General features: G+C 53.3%; 3 protein-coding genes across 6 annotated transcripts; all 3 read left to right on the top strand.

The window, feature by feature from the left end:
- The first annotated feature begins 44 nt into the window (after positions 1–44).
- Positions 45–3,052, top strand: CKS1B (CDC28 protein kinase regulatory subunit 1B). The gene is made up of 3 exons (XM_004588980.4): positions 45–200; positions 1,899–2,026; positions 2,574–3,052. Exons 1-3 carry the CDS (start codon positions 142–144, stop codon positions 2,624–2,626), a joined length of 240 nt encoding a protein of 79 aa, XP_004589037.1. The 5' UTR covers positions 45–141; the 3' UTR covers positions 2,627–3,052.
- A 2,821-nt stretch (positions 3,053–5,873) lies between these two features.
- On the top strand, positions 5,874–14,299 carry FLAD1 (flavin adenine dinucleotide synthetase 1). Of its 3 annotated transcripts, XM_058660365.1 has the most exons (8): positions 5,897–6,080; positions 8,470–9,214; positions 9,858–10,005; positions 10,381–10,479; positions 10,582–10,771; positions 13,311–13,384; positions 13,493–13,629; positions 14,183–14,299. In XM_058660365.1, the coding sequence occupies exons 1-7, from the start codon at positions 6,000–6,002 to the stop codon at positions 13,626–13,628; spliced, it is 1,473 nt and encodes a 490-aa protein (XP_058516348.1). In that variant the 5' UTR covers positions 5,897–5,999; the 3' UTR covers position 13,629; positions 14,183–14,299. The 3 variants fall into 3 exon arrangements, with proteins under 3 accessions (XP_004589038.2, XP_058516348.1, XP_058516349.1); XM_004588981.3 differs by lacking the exon at positions 14,183–14,299 and having other exon boundaries at positions 5,874–6,080; positions 13,493–13,712; XM_058660366.1 differs by lacking the exons at positions 13,311–13,384; positions 13,493–13,629; positions 14,183–14,299 and having other exon boundaries at positions 10,412–10,479; positions 10,582–10,765.
- On the top strand, positions 13,755–14,613 carry LENEP (lens epithelial protein). 2 transcript variants are annotated; one of them, XM_058660368.1, is made up of 2 exons: positions 13,755–14,418; positions 14,488–14,593. In XM_058660368.1, exon 1 carries the CDS (start codon positions 14,177–14,179, stop codon positions 14,360–14,362), a length of 186 nt encoding a protein of 61 aa, XP_058516351.1. In that variant the 5' UTR covers positions 13,755–14,176; the 3' UTR covers positions 14,363–14,418; positions 14,488–14,593. The 2 variants fall into 2 exon arrangements, with proteins under 2 accessions (XP_058516351.1, XP_058516350.1); XM_058660367.1 differs by having other exon boundaries at positions 13,758–14,418; positions 14,507–14,613.

Raw genomic sequence — 14,613 nt, forward strand, 5'->3', positions numbered from 1 at the left:
GGAACTGTCCCGCCTCGAACCCGGGAGCCCAATAGGAAGCGCGGGCGGTGTGTTTGAAAGTGAGGCCAAAGAGGGTGGGAGCGCGTGCTGTCGGGAGTTGAGAGGCTGGACGCGCGGGGCTGCTGGCCCTCAGGCCGAGTTATGTCGCACAAACAGATTTATTATTCGGATAAATATGACGACGAGGAGTTCGAATACCGGTTAGTGCCGTCGTGGGGTGGGGGAGCCGCAACGAGGCCGTGAGTCTTGGACGAGCGAAGGCGAGGACGGAGGCGGCGGGGGTGGGCGTGCGCATGCGCGGGAGCCTAACGGGCGAGGTGGCCGCGGGGCGGAACGCGCGTGCGCGGAGGGAGGGGCGAACAGCTTCCCCCTGGCGACAGGCGCATGCGCGCAGGGGGGTCTGGCGACCGTGAAAAGCAGTGGGATGTGGAGTCTAACCACCTTCATTCACCCTGTTGCATCTCGAGCGCTTTGTCTCGGCATGCTGGGAAGCTGCTGTCGAATCCGCCGCGTGAAAGCGGCCAGAAACAGCCAGGCTTCCCGCGTTTGGAGAAAGTGGATGTTTTTTATTCAGGGGTCTTTGGTGATCTGGCTTCCCAGGCAGGGGGCGGCGAGGAACGGGTCCGTGGGAGGGGGTTGCTTACGACACGGCGCGGCTCCGCCGTCAGTACGGGGCCCTGAACTCTGGAGGATGTGACGGGGGACACAGGGTTGGGAGAGAAAGGGACCAGCAATCCCTGACCGTACATCCCAAGATGGGTAAAGTGTTTGGGGTCAGAATTCTGATTCCATAAGAAGATTAGAAAGCGAGGCAGGAGGCAGTTGTCCAAATGTCTGCATTCCTTGTAATAGTTAAAGACTATTCCTAGATTTTGGGGGAATGGGGAGGACGGAAGCTTGTGCCTTCACCCCACCCTGTTGGTGCCTTCAGGCACCTGATGAGGGTTCACCAGCCCCGTTAACCAACTTGGAAAAGCCGGGATCCCCCGAGGCGGCTCGTGGGCTCCATTACTTTGACCTCCCTCAGCTGCTTCCCTCTACATCCGCACCCAGCGCTGTCTGCGGGTGACACGTCTGCAGGGCCGGGAGAAATCACTGCCTTCAGCCTTCGGGAGACATAACTGGTAGTTTGGCAGTGGCATTTTGGTTTAAGAGAGGGACTTTTTTGTTTTTGTTTTGCCAGATTTTTGTTCCATGGGCTGGTTAGAGTGTGAGCTATTTTCAAACATTCAGACTAGAATTTTCTCTTTAGAAGGTGGGAATGAAAAAAAAAAAAAGCAAACCTCCACTAACTAGTGCAGAGAGCACTTGGGACATTTTCGCTGTGCGTGATGACGTCGACCCGGGCCGGTGTGATTGAGTCACAGGATAATGTCTTCGCCATGGCGATTTACCCTTGGTAGGGAAGCTGGGATTTCTCACTGCTCATGGCACTTCCCTTCCCAGTTAGGAACCTGAGTGTCACGATTTTTTTAAAAGACCAACGAGAGCCCACCTTCTATGGTGGGTCTTGCACACTCCATTCCTGAACTACACGATGACTTCCCCTATGTGACAGCACCAAGCGCTCCTGGAGGATCCCGGTGCATGGTGGGTAATCTGCCAGATGATCCTGTAGGAGGCAGAATTATAAACATCAGCGGTGCCTGGAACCCAAACGTTCATTCATTAGAACTGCTCATTCATTTGTACTCTTTAATCTGCCTTTGTGAGGCTTCACATAACTTGGCCAGTATTTCCAGCCACCTCTACCCCATAACAGGCTTGCAGAAACTCCTGGAGGCCAGAAACAGCTTGGCTTTCTTTCCTTGGCTTGGATCCAGGCACTTGATTGTATCCAAGAGATGGGGTATCCAGAACTGAATGGAGTGCTCCATACCCCTGTGTTTCTGTTACAGGCATGTCATGCTGCCCAAGGACATAGCCAAGCTGGTCCCCAAAACCCATCTGATGTCTGAGTCTGAATGGAGGAATCTGGGCGTGCAGCAGAGTCAGGGATGGGTCCATTATATGATCCATGAACCAGGTCAGTGTGGGGGCTCAGTGCAGCTCTGAGCGAATGGAGGAACGCGGCTCCAGAACCTGAGGAAACAGGGGAGAGGGGGGCACATTTTCAGCTGCTTTGCCATTTGAACCAAACTGGAGTGACGAAAAATAAGAGTAAGCTACCTCAAGGGCATTTTGTTTAAGGCCAGATACATACCCTGGTTATACTCATGGCTCCTGCCTCCTTCCCTGCCGGAAAGCACATTCCTGGATGTGTTCCAGATAAGCAAAGGAGAGGCTATTTCTTGGTTAAAACATCAGACAATAGCAATAGCTGCCAGGCCAGACTAATGAGGGCCCCATCCCCTTCTGGGTCTGTAGAAACACGGTGAAGGAGCTGATGGTCATAATTCTCTGCTTGGCAGGCAGGCCCAACTTCTGAGTCTGTTGCTAAGGCCATATGTTTCAGTCTGAATTTAGTTATGAAGATCTGAGTGGGTGATAGATGGGAGGCATTGGGATTCACTTTTGGTGGTGCCAAGAACTGAATGGGGCGAACCTATCTCAGAGGTCCCTCCCTCTTTCAGAGCCCCACATCTTGCTGTTCCGGAGGCCACTGCCGAAGAAACCAGACAAATGAAGCTGGGAGCCACTTGGCAGCCCTGGGCTCCAACAGCTGCCCTTCGTTCCTAACACCCTTCTGATAACATTACATCGCCTTCCTGTTCCTCACTTGGGTATTTAAAGGATGTTCAGTACACTGTGGGAATGTGGTGCTTGCCGCTTGGCTTCGCCTCACCAGCCAGAGGAGTACTCTGTGAGCCACAGCCACGCGTGGTCCTGCAGAGCATGCCAGGCGGATGGAGCGGGCCTCCGAGAGGAAGACCCTGGTGTCACCGGGATCCTGTAACCTCACTGTTTCTGTTTTCGTTTTCTGCCAGATGTTGTACATATGAGGACTTGATTTTTTTTTTTAATGTTGCGATGTATTGCAAACTTCTATTTTATGTGAGAAATCTGCTCCACCTTAAAAGCCTTGATTAAAGAGAACATTTTTATAAATCTACATACATCCTTTTTTATAAACCGACTCTAGTTGGAGGCATCACATTCACTGTCAGTGTTCAGATTATATGCCCTTCAGTTGCATAATGACGCTTAGCACTTTGCTGATAATGCAATTTATTTGAACAGTGAAGTAACTGGTTTTTAATCTACTTTAGGCAGGCCTGCTGCCCAGCAACAATGGGAATATATATTTCACTCTACTAGCCCGAGGCAGAGGTTATATGGGGACAGATCCATCTCATCAAAACAAGTGAACTGTTTCCCACAGTCAACGGTTTTTTAACTGAGCCCCAGGTTTTTTCATAAAGATTTATTTCTGTTGGAAAGACAGATTTTCACTCCCCAAATGGCTGCAGAGACTCAAGCTGAGCCCATCCAAAGCCAGGCGCTTCTTCGGGGTCTCCCACATGGGTACAGGATTCCAAAGTATCCTGTACTTTGGGCCATCCTCTACTGCTTTCCCAGGTCACAAGCAGGAAGCTGGGTGGGAAATAGAGCAGCTAGGACACGAACCAGTACCCATAGGTGATGCTGGTGTTTATAGGTGGGAGGATTATCCAGTTGAGCCATGGCACCAGCCCCAAGTCCAAATATCTGGGAGCACACAAGAATAAAGGGAGGCACCTACGAGCTCAGGTGCTCCAGTTCCTGCACACCCAAGGTCTGTGGTTGGAGTGTTCTCAATCTCCCAGGGAGCTTTATAAGTACTCATGCCTGCCAGCCTCATTCCCAAGTTTGCTAATGTCTTGGTCTGGGGTGTGGACAGTGTAGGGATTTCAAACAATTTTATGCAAGTAGTTAAGCACTAAACTTTAAGAAAGCAGGTGTAAAGTATTTGCTTCAGCAGACGTAGTATTGAGTAAGGGAGATTAGTTGTTTTGGGTTTCTACCTTCCATTTATTTCTAGAAAAGGAGTTCTTCAAAATAACCTTTCTCATCACAAGCATCAATATTACTTGGAAGTTTATTAGAAATGCAGATATTTGGGCTCTCTCTGAACTGAGGGGAGTGAACCTGGTAGTGTTTTAAGCTTCCAAACTCATTGCTGGGGCTGACGCCACATCCCTTATAGGCACCGGTTTGTTCCCCATCAGTCCCACTTCCCATCCAATTCCCTGCTTGTGTCCTAGGAAAGCAGCAGAGGATGGGCTAAAGCCTTGGGACCTTGCACCCACACGGGAGACGTGGAAGAAGCTCCTGGCTTAGAATCAGCTCAGCTCCAGCCTTTTGCAGCCATATGGACGGTAAACCAGTGGCTGAGAGATCTTATTGTCTCTCTTCTCTGTAAATCTGCATTTCCATTAAAAATAATAAATCTTGAGAAAAAACCTGATGGATCAGAAAAGAATTGTTTCAGGAGGCATGTGGCTTATATCATTAGACAACTGGGAGTTTTGCCTCTTTTCTGCCCAGGTGTGGGGAGTTGCTGACATTTTGTAGAAGAGCCCTGGGCTTATTGAAAGAATGGTCTAGAAGCTTAGCTTCACCACTTGTATATGTTGTGGTTTCATGGCAACCCCTTGTCTTTGAGTTGTGTTCTATAAAATGGGTGTGTTAACTACAGGGATTTGGTAGGATAAAATGAGGCCAGGTGTGGCTCCCTACGCCTGCGAACAATGGCATGAACTTTAGACCCGGAAAAAAATTCCACAGCCCAACAGCACCTGAAGATTCTGGCTGGATGCAGACTCGGTTCCCATCCAAACTTTCTCGGTTTGCGTCTTGCAGATATGCAGGTGATTAACGCAAACATTAGCATTTAAGCTGAGCTATTAGAGCAACAGCCACAGCCCGGGAGGTGGCCTCCATTGTGCTTACAACCTGGAGGGAGGGAGAGGAGCGCGAAGGGAGCACCATCTGGGGCAAAGGAATGGCACGCTTCCTCGTCAAAAGAGGCTGGAAAAATACCCTGAATCCTAGAACTAAATAACTTCCGCACACCCAAATGCCACCTCTTCGACACCGCTGCTGCCTTTCTCGGCGTGCCCCCAGCTGCGACTACAAGATGAAAATCCCTTCTGAAGCCAGCACCAACCCTCGAGCCCTGGGCCCAACCAAGGCTCAGGCAAACAAGTAGCTAGGTCGATAGATGGGGCACAGAACGGAGGTTAGAAGCCAGCTGCCCTGCACCTGCTGGGGCAGGAGGAAGCGCCGCCCGGCATCCAGGACCGCCAATCAGCCCTCTGCTCCGGGTCCCTCCCTCCCAGCCTTCCGGGAGGCCCTCTGTGCTGTCTCCAATAACAACCTAGCATTGCTCCCGCTCGCTGGCTAAAGCCTGAGAGCGACAATCAACCACACCTATGGAACCCTGCAGGGTAATCTGAGCGACAGCCAGGATGGCCAATCGACGTGAAGTATCTGTGAGTAGGGCGGGGTTTGGAGTACGGAAGCCGTCCCGGGACACGAAGCAAGGAAAGAGGAAAACACCCGGTGAAGGGGCTAAGTGGGCAGGTGAGAACCTGGAACATCTCCCCCACCCGAAACTTGATGGGCACAGAGGGGATTCCGGGCTAGGAAGGGTGCAGAAGGGCCGGCTGATTAGGGTAGGAGAGAAGGCATTCCAAAGAGTCAAGGTTCTGGATGAGGTTTAAAGGAGCAGATTCCCTGCACCGGAAAGACATTTAAAGGCACAGGTTCCCGAGATAGAGTAGATAACGCTTAAAAATGGTAAGTCGAACAGTCCAAAGAGACTAGAGCCTTCTGGCGAGGACCTCTAATAGAGCTGTGGGCTGTGGTGTCAGGGAGTCGCTCGTCAAAGGTCTCGTTGGAGGCGACTGGGGGAAGACCGTGCACGCCAGGGCTCCCGCCTTGTCCTTTCCGGCCCCTCCAGGTTCCCTGGACCCCGGAGCCCTGTAGAGCTGGCGGGCCTCCACCGCTTTCGGCCCTTCTCCGGGGGTCTGGGTGCCTACTGGAGGGCCTGGTGTAGAGGCAGAGAGGACAGAAGCATGGCATCTAGGGCCTCCGAGCCGCCCCAGGGGCGCAGCGTGACAGCGGGCATCATCATTGTCGGAGATGAGATCCTCAAGGTACATCTGGGTCTTCATGGGGTGAGAGGGGCGGGGCGAGGGCTGCCGGGGCCCCGCTGAAGGAAGCGAGCCGGGGTGGGCTGAAGTAGGAGCCCCTTCCCGAGGGACTCCCTGGTCTCCCTTGTGGATAGCAGGGGCCCAAGAACTTGGGCTATCTTATGCTGCCTTCCCAGGCTCATCATAGGGAACTGGATCAGAATTGGAACAGCCAGTACTTCAGCTAGCACCACTTAGGATACAGGCACTTCAGGTGGAAGTTTAACCTGTTGTGCCCCAGGGCCCACCCCAACGCTGTATTTCTTTTTTTTTTTTTTTTTTAAAAAGATTTATTTTATTTTCATTACAAAGTCAGACATACTGAGAGGAGGAGAGACAGAGAGGAAGTGGAGCCGCCGGGACTAGAACCAGCGGCCACATGGGATCAAGGTGAGGACCCCAGCCACCAGGCCACGCCGCCGAGCCCCGCTGTATTTCTTTTTAAAGATTTATTTGAGGGACAGAGTGACAGTCTTACATCTGCTGATTTACATCCCAAATGGCTGTAATGGCTCGAGCTAATTCTGGTTAAAGCCAGGCGTATGGAACTCCATGGGTCTCATACAAGAATGGCAGGGGTCCAAACATTTGGATCATCTGTTGCCTTCCCAAGCACAAGAGCGGGGAGCTAGATTGGAAGCAAAGCAGCCCGGATTAAAATTGTTGCTCCAATATGGGAAGCCAGTATGATAAGCAGTGGCTTAACTCACTGCACCACACAGTTCCAATGTGGTGTGCTTGTCAGTTACATGTAGCTTATTTGAAAAGTATTCATAACACTCGACAGAATAAATAAGCCAAAAGAAAGGCACTAGAACGATCAGGGAAGTCTTATTAGAGGATAATGATAGGCATCAGGTTTATAAGATTAGCCCCTTTTTTGGGCCCGGCGGCATGGCCTAGCGGCTAAAGTCCTCGCCTTGAATGCACCAGGATCCTATATGGGCACCGGTTCTAGTCCATGCAGCTGCACTTCCCATCCAGCTCCCTGCTTCTGGCCTGGGAAGGCAGTCGAGGACGGCCCAAAGCTTTGGGACCCTGCACCCATGTGGGAGACCTGGAAGAGGTTCCTGGTTCCCGGCTTCGGATCGGCGTGCACCGGCCTGTTGCGGCTCACTTGGGGAGTGAAACATCGGATGGAAGATTTTCCTCTCTGTCTCTCCTCCTCTCTGTATATCCGGCTTTCCAGTAATAATAAATCTTTAAAAGAAATAATAATAAATCTTAAAAAGATTAGCCCCCCCCCCTTTTTTTTTTTGAGAGCTTCCCAGGGCCTGGCAATAAGCTTATTTCATCACCTACCTGGTTTCCCTAATCCACACAGTAACTATCAATTGTTACTTTCATTATGAACCTCAGGTAGTAGGTTACTCTCTTCTTTTGTAATATATTTATTTGATTGGAAAAGCAGAGTTAGAGTAGGAGAGACAGAAAGATCTTCCATCCCCTGACTCACTCCCCAAGGAGCCACAATGGCCGTAGCTGAGCTTATCCAAAGCCAGGACCAGGAGCTTCTTCTATGTCTCCCACATGGGTGCAGGGTCTCAAGCCTTTGGGCCATCCTGTACTGCTTTCCCAGGCCACAAGCAGGGAAGTGGAGCAGTCAGGACACGAGCCTTCACCCTTATGAGATCCCAGTGTTTGAAGGTGGAGGATTAACATGCTGAGCTACCACACCAGCCCCAGTTAGTAGGCTATTAGACTGAGACTCTAGATTGAGGGCTGCCCAAGGTGACAGCCCTAGGAAATGATAGCAACGGGGTAGCAGCTTGATTTTTCCCTTACTCCAGAGTGCAAATTCTGAAACAGTAACTCCTCCATAGAGAAATAGGAGCATATGGGGTCAGAGAAGAAAAGGAGGTGCACAGTACAAAGCGCCTCAGAGAAAAGCAAAGGAACATGAACTTTATTCTGTATACAGTTGGCAACAACAAACGGCTCCTGAGCCAGCAGTGATGCAATGGCAGTGACGCATGAGGAAGGTTACTCAGCAGACCCCGAGCAGAGGAAGGCGGATGCAGGCCAGGAGCCCAACCACACAGCGGTCGCCATTGGCCAGGTGAAAAGTACCATGCACCTGCCTGGCGGCCCTGGGGATGGAAGAGAACAGAGCAGCAAATGTTTCAGAGGGAGAGTTGAGTGAGCTCTCAGTCCACAAACCCTGGTGATGTGCACTCTGCCTGACTCCATTCTAGTAGGTTTGCTTACTACAAGCCCCTCTGCAGCCTAAAGCGTCCCCCCAAACAGCAGAGCACCCCCATTACCAGCAGGTGCCAGCTATAATATTCTCTACCCTGCCCTCCATCCCCACAGCACTGACAGTCTCTCCCTCCCCTTCCCGCCACCTGCCCAGGGCCACACTCAGGACACAAACACCTACTTCCTGTGCCGGACATTACGTTCCCTGGGAGTCCAGGTCTGCCGGGTTTCTGTCGTGCCAGATGAGGTGGCCACCATCGCGGCCGAGATCGCCGCCTTCTCCAGCCGCTTCACCCACGTCCTCACTGCAGGCGGCATCGGCCCCACGCACGACGACGTGACTTTTGAGGCAGTAGCACAAGCCTTTGGAGATCAGCTACAACCACATCCCGAGCTGGAAGCGGCCATCAAAGCCTTTGGCAGCAAGGGCTGGGAGAAGCTGACATTGGTGCCTTCCTCTGCCCGCCTGCATTACGGCACGGACCCCCGCACGGGCCGCCCCTTCAGGTTCCCGCTGGTCTCTGTCCGAAATGTCTACCTCTTCCCAGGCATCCCGGAGCTGCTGAAGCAGGTGCTGGAAGGGCTGAAGGAACTATTCCAAAACACAGCGGTCCGATTCCATTCGAGGGAACTGTACGTGGCCGTGGGCGAGGCCTCCATCGCCCCTGTCCTGGCCCAGGCCCAGGCCCACTTTGGGCGTAGCCTCAGCCTGGGTTCCTACCCGGACTGGGGTAGCAACTACTATCAGGTGAAACTGACTCTGGATTCGGAGGAAGAGCAGCCCTTGGAGGAATGTCTGGCCTATCTGGCCACCCGTTTGCCCCCGGGATCGCTGGTCCCCTACCAGCCCAATGCTGTGGAGCAGGCCAGCGAAGCTGTGTACAAGCTCGCTGCATCAGGTAGAGGAGGAAGGGAGCAGAGGCAGCATGTGTCAGGCCCCAGGTGCTACCCTAGATCTCAGTATACCAGAGCTCCTGGGGCTTCCCTGGGAATCCGGGAAGGCAGGGGAGAAGGGAGATTTTTCTTGTTGCATTCTCCTTCCAATGGGCATTGACTTGAGTACCTGCTCAGGAAGAGGGATGGAGCTCAGCAGGACAGGGGTCTGTCTCTGCTTTCACAAACCAATGATTTCCCCAGAAAGGTCGGCCTTCAGCAGGTGAGCAAGTGGGAGCCCCAAGAGGCCCTGGGTACTCCCCAGCAGGGAGTCAGCCTTGCTGAGAAGGCTTCTCTAGTAAAGGGACCTGGAAGCTCCGTCAGTTAGTGATAAGGAGGATTTGGTCTGACCAGGAGGTGGGCAAGAGCCAACCGTATGTAAGAAGGTCTGGAAGGAAGCCAGGACCTGCACCCCACAGTCAGGGAAAGACCCTGAGACCTAGCTGAAGTATGGTGCGGGCTGAATGGCAGGCCAAGGAGCAGCAGGAGTGGCTGGGACTTTGTCCTTGCAACCCCAGGAAGACGGAGAGGGAAAACCAAGTAATGTGGCTCCCTTTGGACAAAGCCAGAGTGTTCCGTCTCATGCCCTCTTCCATGCCTGGCCGGCAGGGTCTTCTCTAGGAAAAAAGGTTGCCGGCGCCTTGCAGATCATTGAGAGTGCCCTGGCCCGCTACCGCCTGCCTCAGCTCTGCGTGGGCTTCAATGGTGGCAAGGACTGTACCGCCCTCCTACACCTGTTCCATGCAGTTGTGCAGAGGTGAGCACCCCTGACCAGTCCTGCTTTCCAGCTCCCCATCTGAGGGTGCATGAGTGGGGAAGGGCAGGAGGTAGCCACCGTGAGGCATCATTTCCATCCTCCCACCACACACCACCATCATACTTACTGAGCATCTGATGTGTGCTGGGCCCAGCCCCCACAGGGCAGTCACATCACAGTCCTGTTGGGGAAGTGAAACAGGGGATGTGTGCTGAGACGGAAGGGTGGGCTTCCAGAAAGTGCGTGTGACAGAGTGGGGAGACCAGAGGCTGTTTTCCCCAGCCCCGCACCCTGGGCACAGGGAAGACCACAAGCTCCCCACAGAGCCCCTCCACGTCCATGCTGGCAAGCCTGTGGATTCTTCCCCCTCCCCAGGAAATTCCCTGACGTTCCAAAACCCCTCCAGATCCTGTATATCCGCAGTGTCTCCCCTTTCCCTGAGCTGGAGCAGTTCCTGCAGCACACCATCAAGAGGTAATGGGGGATGGTAGCAGGTTTGGGCTTCCAGGAAGGCCCTGCAGAACCCACTCTGACCCAGCACCCGTCCACACACACATACTTCTGTTCCTTCCCAAGGTATCATCTGCAGGTGTTGGAGGCCGAGGGCGACATGAAGCAGGCCCTGGGGGAGCTGCGGGCACAGTACCCCCAGCTGGAGGCCGTGTTGATGGGCACCCGCCGGACGGACCCCTACTCCCGTAGCCTCTGCCCCTTCAGCCCCACAGACCCAGGCTGGCCCTCGTTCATGCGCATCAATCCACTGCTGGTAAGGGAAGGGGAATTTGGAGGCTCAGTCACTGCCCCCCAGCAGGAGGTTAACACCTGAGGCTTGAACAAAGTGGTGCCAAAGATTCATTTATTTTTATTTGAAAGGCAGAGTTATAGAAAGAGGGAGATTATTCCCTCTGCTGGTTCCTTTTCCAAGTAGCCACAACAGTCAGAGGCTCAGTCTGCTTTCCCAGGCACATTAACAGGGAGCTGAGCCGGAAGCAGAGCAGTTGGGGTTGAACCAGTGCCCATAATGGGATGGTGGCACCACAGGAGGAGGCTTAACCTAATATGCCATGGTACCAGCCCCTCATTCATCCTTCTGACCAGTACTTACTAAGCACAAGTTCAGTGGCAGGCATTGTACTTGGTGCTATGGACAGAACAGCAACTTAGACCTGTGTTCCCCCAACATGATAGCCACAAGCCATTGTTGTTTTTAAGTTTTTAGTTAAAATGAAATCACTAAAAGCCTCTGAACTATGTACTTTAAAAAGACGAATTTGGGCATGGATCCAGCATAACAGTAAAAACCAGGTGGCTTGAGATGCGCACATCCCATGGTGCAGTGCATGGATCCTAGTCCCAGCCCCATTCCCAATTCTGGCTTTGTGCTAGTGTACACTCTGGGGCAGTGAAGATGGGGCATGGGCTTGGGTCCCCACCACATGTGGGAGCCCGGGCCTGAGTTCCTGGCTCTTGGATTTGGCCTGGCCCAGCTCCATCTATTGCAGGGTGAACCACAAAAAGAGAGATGACTTCTGTCTTTCCTGCTGTCTCTCTCCCATGTGTGTATAATCTCTTCCTTTCCAAGAAATGAAAACAAATAAGTAAATAATGTTTAAACAAAAATAACCTTACAACATATACACTATAGTTCAAAGTTCTTAAAAATTATTTATTTGGGCCCGGTGGCATGGCCTAGCAGCTAAAGTCCTCGCCTTGAACGCGCCAGGATCCCATATGGATGCCGGTTCTAATCCCAGCAGCTCCACTTCCCATCCAGCTCCCTGCTTGTGGCCTGGGAAAGCAGTGGAGGACGGCCCAATGATTTGGAACCCTGCACCCGTATGGGAGACCCGGAGGAGGTTCCAGGTTCCCGGCTTCGGATTGGCGCAGCACCGGCCGTTGCGGTCACTTGGGGAGAGAATCATCGGACAGAAGATCTTTCTCTGTCTCTCCTCTCTGTATATCTGACTTTGTAATAAAAATAAATAAATCTTTAAAAAAAATTATTTATTTGAAATAGAAAGATATAACACTCACTCTAGTACTCCCCACATTAGTTAGGTTTGGGCCAGCCCAAAGCCAGAGACCAGGAAGTCCACATGGGTCTCCCACAATGGCAGCAAAGGCCAAGCACTTGCACCGTTACTGCTGCCTTAGCAGGGAGCTGGATCAGAACCAGAGCACCAGGTCTCAAATGAACACATACATAATGTGTGTGTGTGTAAGACTTGGTTTTTTGGGGTTTTTTTTAAAGATTTATTTATTTTTATTACAAAGTCAGATATACAGAGAGGAGAGACAGAAAGATCTTCCGTCCGATGATTCATTCCCCAAGTACGCCGCAATGACCGGTTCTGTGCCGATCCGAAGCCGGGAACCCGGAACCTCCTCTGGGTCTCCCACGCGGGTGCAGGGTCCCAAAGCTTTGGGCCATCCTCCACTGCTTTCCCAGGCCACAAGCAGGGAGCTGGATGGGAAGTGGAGCTGCTGGGATTAGAACCGGCACCCATATGGGATCCCGGTGCGTTCAAGGCGAGGACTCTAGCCGCTAGGCCACGCTGCCGAGCCCAAGGCTTGGTTTTTTAAGATTTATTCATTTTTATTGGAAAGGCAGATGTACAAAGGAGAGACAGAGATATTCCATCCACTGGTTCCTAAGTAGCCATGATGACCAAACCTGAGCCAATCTGAAGCCAGAAGCTGCTTCTGGGTCTCCCACATGAGTGCAGGGTCCTAAGGACTTGGGTTATTCACTGCTTTTCCAGGCAACAAGCAGAGAACTGGAGGGGAAGTGGAGCCACCAGAACTTGCACTGGTGCCTGTGTAGCATGCCAGTGCCACAGGTGAAGGCTTAGCCTGTTATACCATGGCACCGGCCCCTCAAACCAGCATTTTTGAAATGGGATCCTTGTGTTGCATGGAGCAGTTTAACCTTCTGCACTTTGACACTAAACTCATTTTTTTACTTGAATGCAGTGAAACTTGCATCTCCATGGTACTGGCCACATTGCACATCACCACCGAGGTCTAGAGCATTCACATCCTCATGAGGCAGCACCTCCTGGCATTGCCTTAGATGGGCATGGGCCCTCATTGTCCTCCCTGAGCCCGTACCCTTGAAGGACGGACAGGGAGTGCAGGAGAGGATGCCTCAGCCTCACCAGAGCAAGGACATAGCAGTGGGTCGGTGGCAGGAGTTGGCCTGAAGGCCAGGGTGGTGCAGGAGCCTTGGCTGGGCCCCTGTCCAGCGGCAGGGGCGGGTGTGGGACAACAGGGTGGACTAGTGACTCCTATGACTCACCTCACAGGACTGGACCTACAGAAACATCTGGGACTTTCTGCGTCAGCTCTTCATCCCGTACTGCATCCTGTATGACCAAGGGTAAGGCCATGAGGGCAAGAAGACTGGAGGGGGCTGTGGATGGCACAAGAGCCACCAGAAAAGCCCACCTATCACCCACCTGCCTCTCCACATCCCCCCCATCCCCAGGTACACGTCGCTGGGGAGCCGTGAGAACACTGTGAGGAACCCAGCCCTCAAGTGCCTGAGCCCAGGAGGACAGCCCAGCTACCGCCCAGCCTACCTACTGGAGAACGAAGAGGAGGAACGCAATTCCCGGATGTGACGTCCCTCCCTTCCCCCACCAACCAGAAAAAGGAGAGGGCTGTCCTGGGGTGCAGCCTGACAATAAACCGTGCCTCTCACTGTGCCTGCTGCTCTGGCTGTGGTATTCCTGCTCCAAGCTGGCTGTGTTCTCTGAGGGGTCCCCTAGGGTGGGGGATGGGACATAACAGGCTGGAAGGGGGCTCTTGCTGACCAGTTCCCAGGGTCAGCCGTAGCAGGAGCTCACCGGAGAGCAGAGGCAGGAGTTGGACCAACTCCTGGGGCAGGGACGGCCAGGCAGGACAGCACCCAGGCCAGAAGGAGGGATGCTGAGCTGGCGTGCCTGGGGAGAGTGAATGGTAGAGTGGCCAGGCCTGCCCTTCTGCTGGCCCCACCCCATCCCTGGCCACAGAGGCTGACTCAGCCCTTTCCCAGGCCCAGAACTTTCCCTGTGCCAGGCCCTGGGGCCTTTGTCAGTAGTCATGAGGCCTGAGGGGGGAGGGTGGAGACAGTGGTCATAAAAGGCACCCCCCCGGCCCCTCCTACCCCTTTCCTCACAACTGCTCCCACATGCAGCTCCGGACACAGCCCCTCGCCCACACCCTGCCCTTCACCCTCAGAGGGCTCCTGCAAGATGCCGGCTTCCAGGTGCCCATCATCAAGACGGGCACAGGGTGGCAGAGCCTGCAGCAGACCCTGAAGGAAGTTGCCTACGTCCTTCTGTGCTGTTGGTGTATCAAGAAACTGTTGGATTGACGGTGGCAGGCGCCTTGCCTGCCCTCTCCAGGGGCACCATGGCTGGCATCGCTCAGGTGGGCACGGGCGGGCAAATGGACATATGAGGCATGGGCTTAGCTGCTGTAGCACAGCCGGTCTCTCAGCCCCAACTCTCTTCCTCAGCACCTGCCCAGGCTTCGTGAAGACCCCCCAGGGCCAACTGTGCTTGACCAGGGGATGAACCACAGATGAGTCAAGTGTGGATCCTATTTAGAGTCGCTCTGCCTGGT

This window comes from Ochotona princeps, chromosome 2 (genome assembly GCF_030435755.1).
Source record: "Ochotona princeps isolate mOchPri1 chromosome 2, mOchPri1.hap1, whole genome shotgun sequence".
Lineage (NCBI taxonomy): Eukaryota > Metazoa > Chordata > Mammalia > Lagomorpha > Ochotonidae > Ochotona > Ochotona princeps.